Source organism: Pollicipes pollicipes, unplaced genomic scaffold, assembly GCF_011947565.3.
Source record: "Pollicipes pollicipes isolate AB1234 unplaced genomic scaffold, Ppol_2.1 Scaffold_4881;HRSCAF=5763_pilon_pilon_pilon, whole genome shotgun sequence".
Classification (NCBI taxonomy): domain Eukaryota; kingdom Metazoa; phylum Arthropoda; class Thecostraca; order Pollicipedomorpha; family Pollicipedidae; genus Pollicipes; species Pollicipes pollicipes.
Genome location: NW_023596576.1, coordinates 39,063,938 through 39,082,455, shown reverse-complemented (window position 1 = coordinate 39,082,455; position 18,518 = coordinate 39,063,938). Strand labels below are relative to the sequence as shown.

General features: G+C 50.9%; 1 protein-coding gene across 1 annotated transcript; it reads left to right on the top strand.

The window, feature by feature from the left end:
* Window positions 1–11,668: 11,668 nt before the first annotated feature.
* LOC119100355 (uncharacterized) lies at window positions 11,669–17,501 on the top strand. Its single transcript, XM_037223456.1, has 4 exons — window positions 11,669–11,713; window positions 11,893–11,950; window positions 16,834–17,067; window positions 17,433–17,501. The coding sequence occupies exons 2-4, from the start codon at window positions 11,900–11,902 to the stop codon at window positions 17,499–17,501; spliced, it is 354 nt and encodes a 117-aa protein (XP_037079351.1). The 5' UTR covers window positions 11,669–11,713; window positions 11,893–11,899.
* The last annotated feature ends 1,017 nt before the right edge of the window (window positions 17,502–18,518 follow it).

Below are 18,518 nucleotides of genomic sequence, written 5' to 3'. Positions count from 1 at the left end.
CCCACTCGTGGGAGGGTAGGTTCGAATCTCTCTAGGCACTCGCTGTTTGTGTTTGACTGGTATGGCCTTCGGCCGGTGGCAGCAGTCGCGCCTACGATCAGGTGACGGCAAAGGGCAGGACGGACTAAAGCGAACATTGCAGCACGTTAAACTTCTGCCACCAAATTCTGCCGCTGAACTGGAATTGCGCGATCGGATGGTAGAAGCTACGGTTCACAGGCACCAAGCACTGCTGACGCTCGGCTCACGCCAAGCAACAAGCACTGCTGACGCCAGGCTCACGCCAAGCAACAAGCACTGTTTGGCATGAGCTCAGACCCCACAATAAAAACATTGCGCGGTGTCAGCTGAGGCCTACGAAGGTCATTGACCCCTTGCTATGTCATGGATCAGTTGTGTTCTTAACTACACTCATATAACGATATTGAAATGCTTCGGAAAATATGTGAGATCTGAAGACTATCAGGGTGGCCTGAACAGCATCTGAAGAGACACCTCCCTGCTTCGGGTACAGAGCCAAGAGGCAAGTTTGAGGATGGTCTAGCGGCTTAAACCCAGTAGACATATAATCTGTTACTTGTCTGTGGGATCGTGATTTTTAGCCTTGTTTGACCGTCGGCTTGACCGGGCTGCGACGACGGTCAAGGCACGGTTACAAATCATTTTACAATGCCAATCTGAGGCATCTCAGTCCGATTCAGGCAACAAACATATGCAATAAAACAGATCGGTTTATGAAACAATCTGAACTATCCAAGTACCGGACCGCGGTGGATGATGGGCAGTTCCCCTGGTGAAGTCTTGTGCGGGCTCTTTAGCCGTCGTAATAGCACACTCCTGCGTTTTGACGATTAAATTTGCTTTTATATGCAGGTGACAAGTGAGTGGCATTTCTCCAATATGTTTTACTTTACCCGACCCTGAGCAGTGTTTCAGCCCAGAGCTTCCGGGATTTTTTAATGCCTTAGTCGATGCGGGTTAATCAATATAGTAACTGACCTGCCACATAATGCTGATTATTAATACTTTACCGGCCGAATACCAAGACAAAATAAGGAAAGGGAGCAATTAACCTAGATAAGGAAGGTCGAGAAAAGAGATGGTTGTAAAGGCAAGAGACACTTAACGGGAAGGTTACTGCTGGAGTTCGGTTGGAGTTACAGTCGAGGAAGACATAAATCGCCAGATGTCTTCGGTCGAGCTGAGACAATGATGACATCAAACGATGTCCTATTTTGCCGAGCCTCTCTAGCTATCCAAAGACGAGTGCCGGGCAACACAGCTCTTTCAGCGTTCTCCTCCTTTCGGTGTGGTATCCGATGCATAAGACGTCGGCAGTGCGCGAACACGTTAAGCAGAGTACAAAAGAGCGCTGTACAGCGTACGGACAGAGTTGCGATCTCGGGTGCTGCCATAGAGATGGGCATTGTGACCCGAGTCTCCATCTCCTCGCGTGTACGTTGGCCATGACCTCCCGCGTCCAGGTGGGGTCGCTGTGCGACGCGCGGAAGCCTACACACATCCACGGCTCTTTTGTATGGAAGTTATGGGGATGCGTCCCTTGCTTGGCCTGGCAGATACATCTCTGGTGCTCTATGCCGAGTTCTGCCCGGCCCGTTGAGGACAAGTAGACACGTGGTTATCTCAACCCGCGCATGACCATTGTAAGCCCCACTGGCTGCCTCAACCTGTCCTTCGCATACTTGGTTCCGAGACGGAAACCTCGAGCGATAACAAAAAATCGATTGCGGTTAGCCTTCGTCTCAGTCGGCTGACCTCCCCCAATTGATCCGAACTCATGTTTCTGTCCATGCGGGACCAAACCGCCAGCGTGGCCGCATTCTCCGTCACGTGCCGCTATTACAGCGCCGACAACGCCCGCGTCAGAGCTGCAGTGTGCGAACAGTGGTGTCCCAGCCGACTGGAATTGCTAGCGTGCGGCTAGCTTGATTACAAAAGCATTTTGCATACTGATAGGATGGAAATTATGTCGTAAATAAAGGTTTTCATCCTGTTTGGTCACGAATGTTTCAGCACGCTTTGCAAAGTTGCGCCACCAATTTTACCTCCTTTATCTTGACGAAAATAATAAGCAGGTATTCCATTTTGCAAACAACCCAGTGCTTAGCATTCTCGATGATACGAACAATGGGATCAGCTGCGAGGATTACCTTTTTTGCAAAAATTACACAGGCACATTTTACAAGAACAAACTGAAAGACAATATAGCGACCCACAAAACTCGAACAACCTGACGGCAAATTCCCACGACAACATTCCCTTTCCCACACCCATGCACGACAGCTACAGTCCAATTCCTCGCGCGCGGCGCATTTTATTGGGCGGCGGGCGATCCCGCTGCCTCGCCGGCCGCCGACCAAGGCGGCCTGGGCGGCGGACCCGACCTGTGACGTCACGGCACGGATCGCCGTCGGCCCCGCCCCGTCTGGGCGGCGTGCGCTCACATGACCGAGGTCAGAACGCTTACCGGCGGCCGGGTGACCTCGGACCGGGCCGACCGGCCGGCGGACACGGCCGCCGACAGCGGACCAAGGAGTGGACACCGCGGGACTTCAGCCCAGACCCGGCCCCACTCGTGGACCTTGCGCGCGGGGGCGGAGGTCGCCCGGCCGTCGTCTGAGCGGCCGACAGTCGGCAGACCAGACCACCTCACGCTTGGTCTTCTATGCAGTCAAGTTCGAGCAGAAATTAGTTTGATCAGCAACCTAAACTTCCACGCATCATCCGGGCGTGAACACTGAGTTGACACTGTTTTGAAGTACCGATTGTACTATTACCATCTCCATCGTTCGTGAGTACGAGTCAAGGTTTGCTTCCCTCCTGGGGCGTCTTGGGTATTGCGAAGCTTATATCCCCTGCACATGGGGACGTAAACTTTGCTTTTTTATCATCTGCTGACACGAATGGCAGAAGCTGTTTACCTAGCGGCGTTGGGATTACATGTCTTGTCAAATATCGCCCATTGCGTGTCCTTGATCCCGCCACTAAGGCGGCCGAAATGCGCAATAGTTTTGCCCCAGCCTGTTGGTCAAGTAGAAATGAAACCTTGGGGTGCTATGCAACGTCATTCAACCGTCGGCTGAGGCAAATTGTTTTTACTTTTGACGAAGCCACTACGCGACCACCACGCGATCAAAACGGAGCCAAGAAGGTGCTAAATGAACAACAAACAACAAAAAACCTGCACAATTTCAAAGCTCCAATGTAATAACTAAACTTCACAACAGACTTTGTTGAACTGTGGTCCCGGTAGAAGATCTAAAAAATACGGGCATGATAAAGCAAAGGAGGTGCTTAAGCGTCTTTTCCTGTACGGACTCTCTTTCACGCACCAGTTTATATCTCCCTGATGCATGCCATATTCTTGTAGCTATGAAGAAAAAATTACATCTCTTTTCCTGCGTGTTTTTCGTTACTTCCTGATGCATTATAGTACAAAAAGCATATAATAATCCTTATCAGCCCACTCAACAATAAGTATTAGACATCTTGATTGCGCTATTAATTAAGGAATGCAATCACAAGTCGCTCGCGTACATCTTATCATCAACATTCTGAGGTGTCACCGCATAAAGTCTAGTGTAGTGTTTTCCCTGTGTTATTGTTGTTCCGCTTGGTGGGATGCCACTTCATGCAAGTGGTCTGTGGGATGCGCAGTACGAAGCCTGCAAGTGAGATGCCTGCGGCGGTTGAAGCTGGGAGTCGGCCATCTGAAACTGCACGGCACGTCGTCTTCCACAGCCTCTATTCTGCAGAGCCAGAGAATCAGATAAACTGGAACCAAATACCTCCATGGCTGTTCAGTGGAACAGCTCAGGGCACTGAGTAGTTGCCATTGAAGTCCATCTACCTAGCCCGAGATGTGACGAAATGTACTCTCCGTATCTCAGGCACGATCCGACGAACACACGGTGTTCGAGAGCCATAAGTCAGCGGACACAGGCGGCGCCGGGCACCCGCCGGACAACAGCGCCGTTAACCCACACAGCTACCGCGGCGGCAAGCTTACCTAGGCACAGCTGTTGCACCACGAAGGTCGCCATGGCGGTAAAAGTGGGCTCCGTGCCGGCCCGCACCACGTCCGCTGAAGGGGGTCCACCGCCGTCACCCGCTCCTGCCGCTCTGTCACCGGCGCCGTCACAGCACTAGCCCGTCTGGGGCGCGTACGTCGCCTTATCACCCCTCTGATCCACATTGTGATGGTAACACGACTCCACGCGGGCAAAGCCCAGCCCGTTGCGGTGGCGGAAGCGAGACCTTTGACATTCGGGCGGCTCTGCTTCTTTCGTCATTGTATTCAGGCGCTATGCAGATTGCCCACCTTGCCCGGCGTGTGGCGCCGGGGGCCTGTTGTGGCTGAAGTGCGGAAGATTTTGTAACGCCGAGCAGATTTCTCGCGTGGGTGTAACGGGACGCCGGATTTCTTTCAGACCGTTAGTTAACCGAAGGCGGAGAAATCTGCTCACTCAGGGGAAAAGGCTGTGAAATATTTTGCGCATTGCATGTGTGGAGCAGAGGTAGTGATCGGTTGCCATAACGTTTGATAATGTCTGGCACTGCGGGCACCTGATTACGATTCATCCTAGTAAAGGAGTAAACCCTACGCATTTTACTGCTTTGTAAAGTTCTGCTCCATTTCAACCCGATCATTTTAAAATTATGCTCGTTAGAATGACTAAGTGGTCATACTGGGTGGGCTTAAGTACCTACTACTTTACATAGTAAGATGATCATGCCGCTTCCATTATTCATCATATCATGTCTAAGAACCACTTATCATTCATCGACGTCATTCAGCAATACGCTATCTAGGTGAAGGTCATTCTTCGGGGAGGCAAATCCTCCAATGATTTTGTTTTTGGCATGGGGGTGATCGGCTGAGACAGTTAACTCATATAGGTCTCACACTATCCCTTTCCAAGTGCCTACCGCTGTGTCTTATCTTTAAAGCGAACGCTATGCGTGTCAGTTTTCCAACAGCAGCCATGCGGCTGCAAAATGCTTTGATTAATTTCGCTCCTGGTTTCAATGTTGTCTCAACCGGCCTTTCTTCGGATACTGATATGGTTTTGCCATTTTTTTTGGACGGCTCTTCCCTTAATTCACCTCACTTGCGTCCCGGAGCCATGATGCACTCCGCCCCGCCCCCTCGGTCAACCTCTCGCAACCGGACTCCAAAACATTAAAACTAGAGCTGGTCAAACATGGTGCCTTTTCCAAGCAACCCATATGGCACAGCCTGTTGACATTTAAGTTCCCTTCACTATTAAGAGGTGGCCCAGGGAGCGCTTTTTGAGAGACCGGATCGGACCACAGGCTGCTTAAGGCGGATGTGTCGTCCATGGCCCTTTAGCTACACCAACCGGTGTTCGACTCCAGAGGATTAAAACACGATCTTTTGTATCAAGAGGAATCCCATCTACCGGGCGTGTGATGCAAGCGAGTCACCTGGGGTGAATACGGAGGCAAAAGAGGAGAGAGCTTGGGTACTTAGCCGTTGACATGAGCTAAGCAAACATATGTACAGTAAAAATACAGTCTTACTAGTAGAGATCATCGAAATCTTCATGCGGGGAAGCGCATGCGGACGAAACTTATCATAAACACGGATAGAATGATCTCACGTGCAGCACCAACACCAGGCAACTGGATCGAGGGGAGCTGTAAATGACATTTATTTTGATGTTCACCCGCTGGGCATCATGGCTATGGGTTTCTTATTCTGGCTTATGGCGCCAGCAGTCCGGAAATATGCTTCAAAGCGAATACAGTAATGAGCAAGGGAGGTTTCAGGCTATGTGAATGGGAGGCCGATCCTTTAAAAGCAAAGTTTTACTATGTTTCTTGTGTCCACTTCCTTTGCCTTTACGTTGCAACAAAAGTATTGTGCATGTGTCTGACAAAATAGAACAAGGGTTAGTCAGAAAACATAGAGGGGTGGGAGGTGTGACACATTTTACTTTGGTGAGTGTTTTGTGCACACGGGAACAAAATGCTTCAAAAGCTTGACATAAAGCGATATAGCATCCAACCAACCTGTCCATTTTTGTACTCTACGACCCACCATCTTTATGTGTCCATCGCTGATGCTTTGTTATCAATATCTATTTATGCACACATTGGGTATAATAATACAACTCATAAATTTGATTACGGGACATATTTCCGGAGGGCATTACCTGAATGTACCCATGATAACTTAATCTAACTTCACGCCTTTCCCACTTGCTTGCTCAGTACATAAGTGGCGAGCAGATCAATCGATTTGACCTATGTGCTTACCTCACCGGCTTTTGCCTCCGTAATTGTTTAAGAGTTTCATAGCATGTCTACAACGTACAATCGGGCCAGTTCTTTTTGTGCGCTTGCTGGTGCAAGTGTCGTTTATTCAGACACTACCGAACGTCATGCGGCGGGAGGCGTTCAGAAGCGACATCGGCCGCAAGCCCGTTAGGTCTACCTTTCTGGATCTTCGCACCATATTCGCAGCGAACGACACCGCATTCTTTGTTTTTCTTATATTTCGGTCAGGGTATTCTCATGATGTTACTTGTGTTTTTTAAACGGGTTACGAAATGTTTCTATATTTTGCTCCGTCGTGCTGAGGATTCCGCTAAGCCGCCCAGATTCGGACGGGGCCGTGATTTACCACAAGTAAATTAACCTTTAAAAAGTCATTGAATTTTGCACCTCGGTGGCTTAAGAGTTGCTAGGATTCTGACCATACAAAACCCAGGGGCGATTACGGACATGATGAAATCCATGACTGCATGCAACGTGTCGCTAAGATTCACTAAACGTAAACGCTACGGTCTGCTTTACCTCACCTTTCGCTCCTGGGATGGGTCCCGATATAAGTTTTGAAAATGTTGTATGTTAGAAGACAATTTGCGTTTCAGATGTTAGTTCGAGCCCTTACACGGCGGAAAAGGCACAGTACACTCTGAGATCCGAAGGCGGTGGAGGGCAAATTGCTCAAGCACATTTTTCTGATAAAATGTAACGTGTAAAAATAGAGCCAATATCAGCAAAACAGGGGAAATGCGATGAACCACGTACATAGAAAGGTCCTGTGCATAAGTAAAACTTAAACATTTTCGGAAATTATTGTGACATTGTCTTAAACGTGCATATGTAGAGATCTCAATTTACATTACATAGCCAAATATTTGAAAGCATCATACAAACTACACCGTATATCGGAATCCCTGAGCAATGAGTAGTTGCTAGTTTAACCAGGTGAATACAACACAGTCAAGTCATGTGAAAGTCATCTGTGAAATTTTGCATTTGTAAGAATTTTGCTTTAAATTACATAGGGCATTTCATAGTTTGCTAGTTCATAAGCGTCAACCACATCATTCCAAAGAGTTATTGGAAAATCAATAACTTAGATTGAAGCACGTAACGGCAAAATGGCTTCTATCAATAGAATACACATGCCTCATCTTTACCCATCGATGTTACTTATTCACGTGTATGCCTTACCGAGTGGCCTAGAACAAAATATTGCTAAGCCGCCTTAGTCTTCTGAAGATATTGTTTCCAAGTAAGGTTTAAGTGCTGTTGGTTTCAACGTAATGTTTGGGTGCCCGAACAAAAAGTCGAATGGAAAAGTCAAATGAAAAAGTCGAACAAAAACAATCGAAAAATAAAAACTTGATGACGATGAAATTTTACTGCCCACTGGAATACAAGATGTCTAAGTTTAAAGAAATTCAGAAAAGGCCCAGTGGCAAAGCATCAAACAAGATAAAAGTCAACAGAGATGAAAAGCAAACGGAAAAAGTCAAAGGACAAAAAGTCGAAAGGGATAAAAGTCGACTGGGAGCAAATTCGAATAAAAAAGTTGGAAGACAAAAGGTAAGTCGGCAGGGATAAAAGTTTACATACAAAAGGTCAAACTGGAAGAAGTTCTAAGATCAAACATGGGCAGAAATAAAACTAAACAAAAATGAAAGCCGAGAAAGACAAGTTAGGTGAAATTAAACGTCAAAAAGAGGGACAGAAGCCGACGGGAAGTCCTCGAGACATGAGTGAATGCTGATGATGTCACACTCGTGATCATAGCACGTTGCTTGAAATACTGAAAAAGTACTGACTATACAGTCAGCAGCGTCGTTTAACCATACCTCCTCTTAAATTGAATGTCCATAACTCGGCATGAACACTCTGAACTTGTGACGCGAAACACAGAGGAGAAGTTTGTTATTCAGTTAGGAGATGCCGGAGGGGGGGGGGGGGGGGGGGGGCGCTACAGCTCACCCTCCATTTCTAGCTCAGTTGAACTAGAGCTGGAGCTATAAACTATAAGCAAACGGCAAACTATTGACGCAGAAAATCGATAATTTTAGTCATGGTCTCTCATGCGACGTAGTGTTTTTTTCGTTCATCTTAGCCCTAACGCTTGAAAATGCGAAATAGTTAAATGTACCATGCCACAGAGGACACAGTGCTTTTATGGTAAAGTGGACACAACACAGACCTTGGAATGATCTAGCATAAGCTCATAGTGAGTGAGTGCGGAGGAGAAAAGTGAGGAGGTCCCGTTAGGCTTCGTCCGGTTCTGTCTTGTTCCGTCCAGTTTCGTTTGGATTCGTCTGGCTGCGTTCAGTTTCACCTGATTTGGTCCCACTCCGTTCTGTCCCGTCCGGTAGCGTCATGCCTTGCCCAGTCCCGAATGATCTCGTCCTGTTTCGCCCGGTTCCATGCGGTTTCGTCCGGTCCCGCTCTGGCCGGCCGGTTCCCTTCGAACCCGTTCGGTGACGTCCGATGCTGTCTCATCGCGTCCGGTCATGCATGGTCCCGTCTGGTACCGCCTGGTTCTGTCTGGTCCCGTCCCATCTGGTCTTTTCTTGTATTATCCGGTTCCATCCGCCCAGGCCGCAGCTCGTCTGTTTTCACACGGGCCCTCCTAGTAGGATACGGCCCCGACACCGACATACACCGACATAAGCGTCATCAAACGCCAAAGACCCAAAACGCCAAAACGCCAAATGCATAACGTATCCATTAGCCGAGAGCGATGAGGTTTTCGAGCAAGCTGTTTAGTTCGCGATTAGGAACCCACTAAGACAAACTATTGATGCAGCTCGAGACGTCTTGCTTGCAGGTACGACTTTCGTCTTATGTTGTGTGAACACGTGGTCCACTTTCTACGTAAAACTAGCTTTCACTCTATAAGTGACGCGTATTATTTGCCGCGACAGCGCAGCCCGGTCAAAAAAGTGATAATGAGCTGACTTCTACGCTTATGAAATTTCTATTGCGATTTTTTAACGACGTTACACGTTAAAAATATAGATGTTTATTACAGCCAGAAGGGCGTTATACCAACTGGCGCGTTGTACGTCCGATAAATGTTTCAAGCCGTGAAGCAAACTTGAAAGACTTTCTGATCAGGAAGGTCTTTCCCACCTTATACGGGCGAGTATGTACTTCGAATACCATCGTGATCGATCTTCGACGGCGATGAGAGGACATATGAGAGGAGAGCTGCTTCGACCCCTGCTGACCGTCAAACTCAGTGTAGTCGTCTTCCATAGCTTTACTGTCAACATATTTCCCATAATGATCACTCAGCAAAGCTTTCTGTAGGTCCCAGCACGCATTCGGCCTAAGGAAAGCGACAGTGTTCACATGTGTTTGCCGATGCTGTTTTAGGTCATAGCCTGTGACCATTTGTTCTCGAGAGGTAACACAAGGTCATTGCTGGTTAGCCTCGTCACCTTCATCAATATGCGATAGAGCAAGTACCGGGTCGTTAGAGAGTTATGAACGCTAGGTGGAGCTGTTTTCCGTTGTTGCAATGCATTTGTTTCAGCACACTGTTTCAGTCTCGATTGAATCCGATAAACACTGTCCGAACTTACCCTACGCCCTGCCCAAACCTACCCCACTGGCGCGGAAGATTCGGACAATCAGCGCTGCTCAGTCTCCACATCATATGCCTGGTAATCCAGGAAGCCTTTCTCATGAAGCTACTTGCATATTTGGAGCCAACACCTCGGGCTGTTGTTGTCAGCAAACTTACACCCACCAAGGGAGTTGGCCATTCTGACAAGAAGCGGTTGTCCAACAGCTATCTCCATCCGCTTCTTCCCATTTCTAGGTTCGCTTGGTTGCATAGCAATATTTTCTATCAGGCGACCGGGTAGACGGTTGAATACCACGCCGGTAAGTTGGGCGTCAGTTTGACCTCATGAAATCTAAAAAAAAGAACTAAAAAAGCAGCCACACCAAATTCATAGAATAAATATATGTGTGTGAACTCACTTTTTTAAACTTGCATAGTTCCCTAGATCACCATCCTTTGTTCAAATAAGACAAAACAAAGTCAAGGCAGAGCCCTATCATGAACCTGGAAGAATTCAATTTACATTTGTTACCTCCCTGTAACCAGGTGATTCAAAATGAGCGTAAAAAACTATTCCACAAAAGCAAGACATCCAGTAAAAAATGGCGGCGGCCTCACCATTTTGCCTAATCGAAGATCAATGAAACTAATTGTAATCCTGACTTCTATTTTTTAAAGGAAAGGCGATGTCAAAAGAACCATCTCAGAGCATACCGATTCGTCTAACACTGTTGTCGCGTCAGATTGAGCGGTTCCCTAGGAATTCCTTCGCTAGCAGCCATGGCCTAACTTTGACCTGCAAGGTCAGTGATTTTGCAACTTGTATTTGACTTCTTAGGACCAAAGTATTTGCTTTTGAATTGGCTTCAGCTATGTATAGTTTGGCGTTACTGCGCTGCGACATTCGGGAATCATTTGGAAACAACCTTCAGGGGGCCAAATTGAGCCCCACCCGAACGCGTGTTAAGGCGGGTCATGATATCAAGGCAATGTCAGCGACAGCACAGCTTCCCATCCGTAAGACAATACTCAATTTGCTTTTTGTCGCTCCCGGTATGTTGCAGGCAGCCGTAAAACAGCAGTCATTATGCCACCAATTCGAAGTTCCTGGCCAGTTTCGCAGAATCAAAGGGTATGCCCCTTTCGACACGGTGTTAGCCTGATTTTATGCCGGAATATTGCCGTAAAAGTCCAAGGAGTCAAAGTACGCAGAGATTCATTACGTGGCATTAGTCATCATGGGTCATCACAAGGAGCACAATGCCAGCAGTGGCTAGTTGTATGAAGGCCTGCGCTTTTTACTGTTACTAACTGACGCGTTTAATCGACAAGAGTGGTCAGCCATCGGTGCGTGAGATCGAACCGTGTGATAGAACATCCGCGGTGCTACATGACAATGGCACCACCCATTATGGTGGGCATGTGCACGAATAGAGGCCATTCCCACAGAAAAGCCGGCTCTCCTTGGAGGGCTATCGCCAGCCTTGAAGGTCTCCACAAATCGGCATACTTACCGGAAAGTGTGAGGCAGGCTCTCACCTCTCGACACGCCTGGACCCCGACCGACAGCCAGAACTTGACGGTGACTCGGAAACCCATGTCTCACGGCGTGACCGCCCCCCCCCCCCCGCCGTCGCCCTGCGGCCGCGGCCGCATCCAAAGGTCAGCACGTGGCCAAATGGGTCAGGGGGTGCGGGCGAGGCGCGGTCGGTCCGCCGGCGGGCGCCGGGCAGGGCCGCCCGCGTCCGCCACCGCCGCCGCGCGCCGCCGAAAGTGAAAGTAGATCATATACCGGCGCGTCGTCGCAGCACGCTCACACATCGCCGTCTTGCCCAGGTCAGACGGACCTCCCCGAGCGGCGATTGGTGCTAGTGCTGTCGTAGTCGAGTCGGCCGTCGTATCGCCTCAGTCCGCCCCGGTAGCTGCCTGTGAGCGGTTGCAGTCGCCCGCTCGCCTCACCCGTGAGCACGGAAGTCCAGAAGCGCGGGCTAACCGGCCGCTCCGTCTGGTTCCAGGTCCACTATGAAGTGCTGTTTGGTGATATCGACGCTCGTCGCGGCCGTCGCCGCCCAGGTAAGACCCGCAGCGAGGCTGAGCCCGAGTTCGGTCGCGTTTCCGTGACGTCTCCCGCGTTCAGACGACCAAGCTGGGTTCGTTGGTCACGGGTGTCCTTCGTAACAGACACTTCAATCGCGTATCTGAGCTCAGCCATGGCACACGTCAAAAAATGCAATGTAGGCGTAGCCCAAGACTTTTGAGAGGAGGCTGCTCTGCTTCTCGGAGCGTGTCTTTGTGTCGGAAATTCGAGAGATCAAATGGAAGCAGTCTGGTTCGATGATCAAACGCAATTTATATTGCATTTGCTTATTGAAACCATTCTCAAGCGGCGTACTATCCTTGCACCAATTTCTGAGCAATTCCCGCACCTCGGTAAACCTTCCAAACGTTTCAAGTGTCGCACGTATCTTGGGCAAAAGCGGTAAAACCTCAATTCTCTTGCTCACGAGTCAACCAACGGCTCCAGAACTTCTGTGCTACCTAGTCTGTCCTAGTTACTGTCTGATACAACAAGGAATAAGTAATTACAAGTGTTACAAGTCGATACCATCGCGTCGAGGGTCTTGTTCAGCGTCAAGATCTCTCCGTGTCAGACGCTTAATTGATTATCACAGTCCAGGAAATCACCTCTTTTTGTTCGCTTGGGGAAACGCTGGCTACCTTCCCATTGATCAAAGTTAGCTTCATTATTACTCCAAAACGGAGTCGGAGTGTGGCGATTGAGCAATGGGCAACTGGCAGTGTCGTGTTTTTGCTCGAGTTAAATTACTTCCCGTCATGTGGCTTCTCCGAAGTTTTTCCAGTGGTGAGAGCACGAAATGGACGTATGACCGAAAATTCAAATAATTCAAATGCAAATACCTAGTAGACTTTTTATCAGTTATATTCAGGTACAGTGTAACGCGATAACGTCCAAAAAGATATCTTGAATCCGGTCAAATCGACTTCAAACTCGACCTTAATCAAATCAACTCAAGTTAACTGACTTGTTGCACAGGGTGGTCGCACTCGGGCTCACTGATTCGTTAACAATGAACTTTGACTTAAGACGAAGTGAAGGCTTGTGCCGGACGTGGTCTGACGTTTTCAGACGATGTAGCAGGCTGGGTCCGTCGGATGCGGGTGTTCTTTGTAACGGACATCCAAATCGCATACTTATTCTTGAACTGTAGCAGGCCTTTGTTGATGCATTCTACACCCATGAGGCTCAGTCTGGAACCCAGCCCTCACTCAATATTATGTTCTGCGAAACAGCCAACTCTGTCACAACTCGTGTATCAGTCAGGATTAGGTCACTTTAGTTGCAATTCATGTTGGGCCAATAGATATATTGAAAATGCACCCACCGTTGTTGTTGTTTATTGGTGTTTTCGGGCGCGTCGACTGCAATGGTCATTTTGCGCTCAGCAAGTGTATCCAACGTTCCCCACATGCCATTAGGTAAAACAAAATGTTACATGGTACTAAAGCAAAATATAGCTGTAGACGTTTTTTTTCCGTTGGGGTTTCGGTTGGTTTGGATAAGTCAGGTTACCTTCAACTTTGTTGAGTCAGGTCCACCTTGCATTCCATACAGTAAAATGTTACGTACTTGTAGAGCGAAATATAAGTTTGGGAGGTTAAGGAAGCATTTCTGGTGGAGTTGGGTTGGTCTGAATTAGGTAGGCTGTGTTCAATTGCATTTAGTCAGCTGCGTTTGATTAAGTTCAGTAAGTTGGGGTTAGTGTGTCAAATTGATCACCAGCCTTTGCGGTTGATTGGGCTATATCCCAGAACGTGTCATTTTAGGCAGCCGTCTTTTCGGTCAGCACGTGTAGAGAGCTATGTCGTCAGAACGTGATATTTGCTCAAAGACGTGCTCACGTTTCGGACTGCAGTCAGGCTGTACTGTGACTACCCCGTTATGGATGCCGTTGACAGAAACAATAGTTCGGAATCTTGTGAAAGGCAGAAAACCAGCAACATCTCCAAATCATTGCATCATTCGTGGATTTAATTTTGCAGCTTTCTGTCCAACTCCGTATTTTTTCTTGTCCACTCTGCCACTTGTTCAACGCGGCGCCCGATGGCTGGCTCGCTCCAGACATCTATAAAGGACTTTCATTGCCCGCCTTATGCATTTGTATGTAAGACGCTGCACTCATCCTACACCGAATTCGATCCTCGTTCCAAGAAACCATGTCCGTCATTTGATTGTGGTTAGCGTAATTAGTGTGGCTAGTGTCGTTAGTTAGACAGAGATTGCACGACGACCAGCCATGATATTTGCTAAAACTGTGCATTGATTAAACGTTGGACCTTTCTTCACGACTGAGTGCAAAACGATCGGGGCACGCATTACAGCCAATAAGTCTTGCTCGCAATCTTGCTCTGGTGGACACATGTCATCTTATTGTCACCTTGATGTCACTTTATCGGTTCACCGCATATAATCCCGTGATCAGTGGCACCTGAAATTAAAGAGCTAACTTGGGAAAACGAAATCACCCTCACAACTACTTGTGATTTGTGTTGTGTAGTGATACACTTCAGTGAGTACCAGTTAACCGGCTTAGTTACGGCGCGTTTTCTCACATCTGATATGCATGCTGCAATATTTGACTTGCAGGCGGCCGAAATCATAGCTATTTATTTCAAACACGTCGCACAAAAGCTGCAGATCATCGTTTCCGAAATACGAAATCTCACGACGTCATGCCTTAGAAGCGACCCTTTGATCACAGCAATGACAACTGTAGCGAACACATCGCTCTGAACCCGGGAGTACACGCGCAACCAGCGCCCACGCAGCGCCGAACGGAATATAGCATCTATCAACCGCGTCGGCGGCAGACGCTGACTCAGCGCGGCACCTGTTTTCCTCCCCAACCTGACCTCGCACGCGCCGGGGATACCGGCCTTGCTCCGCAGCAGGTGGTGACACAGCACGCGCGCACCCGCCGCCCCTCCCCCCGTGCCGTTGTTGGGCGGGTCCCAGGCGCCAGGACAAGAGCGCTCGAGCACCGGCCATAGCTCGGTGTCGGTCAAGGCCAGATCCGTATCTGGCGCACTTGGGACGCGAGGTCCGGTCCGGACGGTGCCGTCAGAGAAGGGGGCCACGCCAGCGGAGGGCACGCGGCTAAGAAACGCGTTGCGGTAAAACTGCGCTGAGAAATGTGACGCAAGGAAACTTAGACGGGCGTGGCAGAAGGCTGTGCGCCCGACTCTCGCATACAATGGCATCTACCGGTCTCGTGAGCCCGCCAATCGCGTGACGGACGAATGCATGGGCAGTCGCCAACCGCCGTCAGCAATCCGGCGACCTGATCGACCCATTTCTGACGGCAGTCGGTGACGCATCGTCGGTGGCTGATAGGACCAGTAGAGAACAGCCCGGGGCCGCACAGCAGCCAGAGACAGGACCGCCCTGTCCTCGGCCCGGCGCCCCGCCGGTCACGCCCGAGCGCCCTCCACCCGGGCCGCGTCGCGGATACAGCCGGGCGCGCGCCGCACCCGGCCGGCCGGCGCGGACCGACGTGACGCCCACGTGCCGGCCGGCAGCCGCGCCCGGCGACATGTGTCGCTGCGGCAGCCTTTCTCCGCGCGGCACCCGGTTGTCGTCGGCCGGCCGGAGCTGCGGCGGCTGCGGCGGGCGCCGCCGACGGCCGATGAACCGTGGCGAGGACGGTGGCGACGCGGCAGGCAGCTGCCGCTCCGACGAAAGCGAAAGGGTTCCGCCGCTCGCGTCGGCGAACATTGCATGCTTCTCTGCAACCGTTCTCAGCCGCTGCGCGTGGGTGCTGCACGACGTTCATGTCGTAAGCAGTATATTTGCCATCGAATGGTGTTTTGGGGGGTGGAAAGGAACCACTGTGCCTTGCTCCAAGCATCTACAGAGATGATAATTTCTGCATCATCACACACGACCAGTCTGTATTTATCCAGGGAAAAGTGCGCGAGGGAGAGTTATGCAGTAGTTTCAGATAACCATTTTGGTTTATCTCCCCTTACTGTTCCTACTGCACTCTTCAGATGCACCTCTCACCTGTCATCCATCCGACACTTCGCCGATCCAACACCTTTTATTCGATATGACGTCGATCCAACACCTTTCATCCGATACGACCCCAATCCAACACCTTGCATTGGAGCCTTCCAGCAAGGTAACATTCATCAAGGCGTGCGAAGGACGACAACTGCATCGCTGTCTTCTTCGAAGCTCATCAGATGACGCATGTTTGCACCCTCTCTCCCGACACCTGTCGCCTCCACTCCCACGGTGAAGTGGCTTACAGAAACTAAACCCATCACGTCAGCGCCATACCATAGCCGTAAACATGGGAGACTTCTGCGGCTGACGGGCTCGGACGTGGCGAGAAAAGTGAGCGGGCGTTCTCGGCGGCGCCGGGAGAAGGGCGAAGGGTCGTTCCAGGATCCGGCCGGCACGGGCGTCGTTAAGCGCGGCGGTGGGAACCACGGGCCGCGCGCCCTTGACTGCCGGCGGAACATGCCAACGGCGAGACGTTTCGGCAAGCGGCGACCACAGGCTGCTAGCAGCTGCGGTCTCTCGGCGGTGTGCGAGCGTGCGATGGCGTGTTGACCTCGACCCAGGCCGCCCCGCTGCTTATGGGTCCGTGACCCCGCTGTGTGTCCCTCAGCTGTGGTCGACGCCCCCCGGCAGATCCGGGGTGAGTTCGTCTCAGAACTTGACAATGGCATCGACATGCGTGCCTGATTGGTCTGGCTCAATGTGAGCTGGACACTTTTCCAGGTGTTGTTTCTACGCCCCGTTTTACTACTACACCTACGCGGTGTTGGGTAATGCCCGTCTCGTGTCCGGCATACCCGCCGTCTCACCCCCGCCAAGCTGCATAAGCCAATGACCAAGCGACCTCGTCACACATTGTCCCCTGCCTCAGGGCGTGCTGCCACCCGTCGTCAACAATGGCGACACCCTGTACCGTGACGAGGTGCCGAGGCGAATCCGGCCGGCAGACAAGCCCAAGGTGGAGAACCCCGAGGACTACGACGTCTACTTCGACCCGAACCTCAACTACAACGGACCGCTCGTGGCTGCGCCCATCCTGGAGCCCATCCAGCCCGCCAGGCCCAAGTTTGTGCCCAAGCCCTTCGTGCCCCGCGAACGCAAGCAGGTGAGGCCGACGAGAAACGGGACGAGAGTACGCCGGGGACGAGGTTGGTTAGGTGATGGCATGGACGGCGAAATTGTGGGCATATATAAAGGCCACGGGTTATGGACGGGCCAGGACGGCCACATTCATGCGTGTCATGATCTTGGGGCTGTCGTAGTCCAACCACCGACAATTTGCTCTGTCACGTCTATTCTCTGTCTCTGTATTCAGTGACCCTTTGAGTGAAGTGAAACGTTGGCTATTAACCGGCACGGCTGTTGGAGGCAACCGAAATAAGATTGTCGAGAAGCCCGAGCGGATGATCGGCTCCTATGATGCGAGACCGTGTCGCTGTGTGTCACACGTGTCATCCGTGTGCGCGGCAGGTGAAGAAGCTGCAGCCCTGCCGGACCGGTGCTGTACACGGCCCCCGAGGCCAGCTACGGCATGAGTGAGGCGCGCTACGGCGGCGCGCCCCGTCCAGGATCTGAGCAAGATCCCCGGCCAGCCCGGCCAGGACTACCCACTCTACGACGCGGGTAAGGACGCCCGGGGGAGGGACAGCGCGATACACGGCCACCCAATCCGGGAGGAGGAGGGGCGGGGGGGGGGGGGGCACCGGTCGACGCGGGCGCACCTGGGGCAGGGCACCGCTAAGACACGGTAAGGAAGGCGCAAAGAAAGTGCGATGTCGGACAAAGCCCCCGACGTGCTCCAGCAGAATAGCAAGGATGGTCGGATAATATGGGACAAAAGCACCCGATGTGCATTTACAACGAATAAGGGGAGGGGGGTAATGTCGGGCAGGACCAGTCGCCCTGTGACAAGGTGCGAACGAACGCCTGGGGGTAATCCCGACATGATTGTCCAATCTAAGACACAATGGCACAAGACAGGGCCGGAGAGTCCGGACGTAGATCGATGGCAAGGATATGCGTCAACACCAACCGCGAAAAAGCGTGGAACATACTCCGGTCCTAGGATAAAGATTACTCCATCAACCACCACTGCCCCAATAACCACGGAAACCCTACAAATGGCACGCCTATGTTGGGTAGCCCATAAGCCAGCTATGCTAACAGCTCTACACGGTAAGCCGATGAAGAACGATACGGAGCTCGGGAACTACCAACGCTCTGGACGGTATTCCGGACCAGACGGGGCACGCGCCCAATCTGCCCCGCCCCGCAGTCTGAGCTCCCGCGGATCGCGACTGCGCGCCAGGTTAATCGAATAATGACCTCATGCACGATAACTTCAAAGTTCACGGACCAGAAGCTTTCACAGCCATACAGATCCCCTTCATTCGGCCAGAGCTGCCGAGACATAAGCTTCTCAGCAAGCCTCACAATTGCCGTATAAGACATGCAAGGAATGTACACTAGCGCGAACGCAACAACACCCGGCATTCCGCCCGTAACAACTGCACCATTGCAACAGCACGACACAGTTCCGGGTTGGACTCGCTCCAC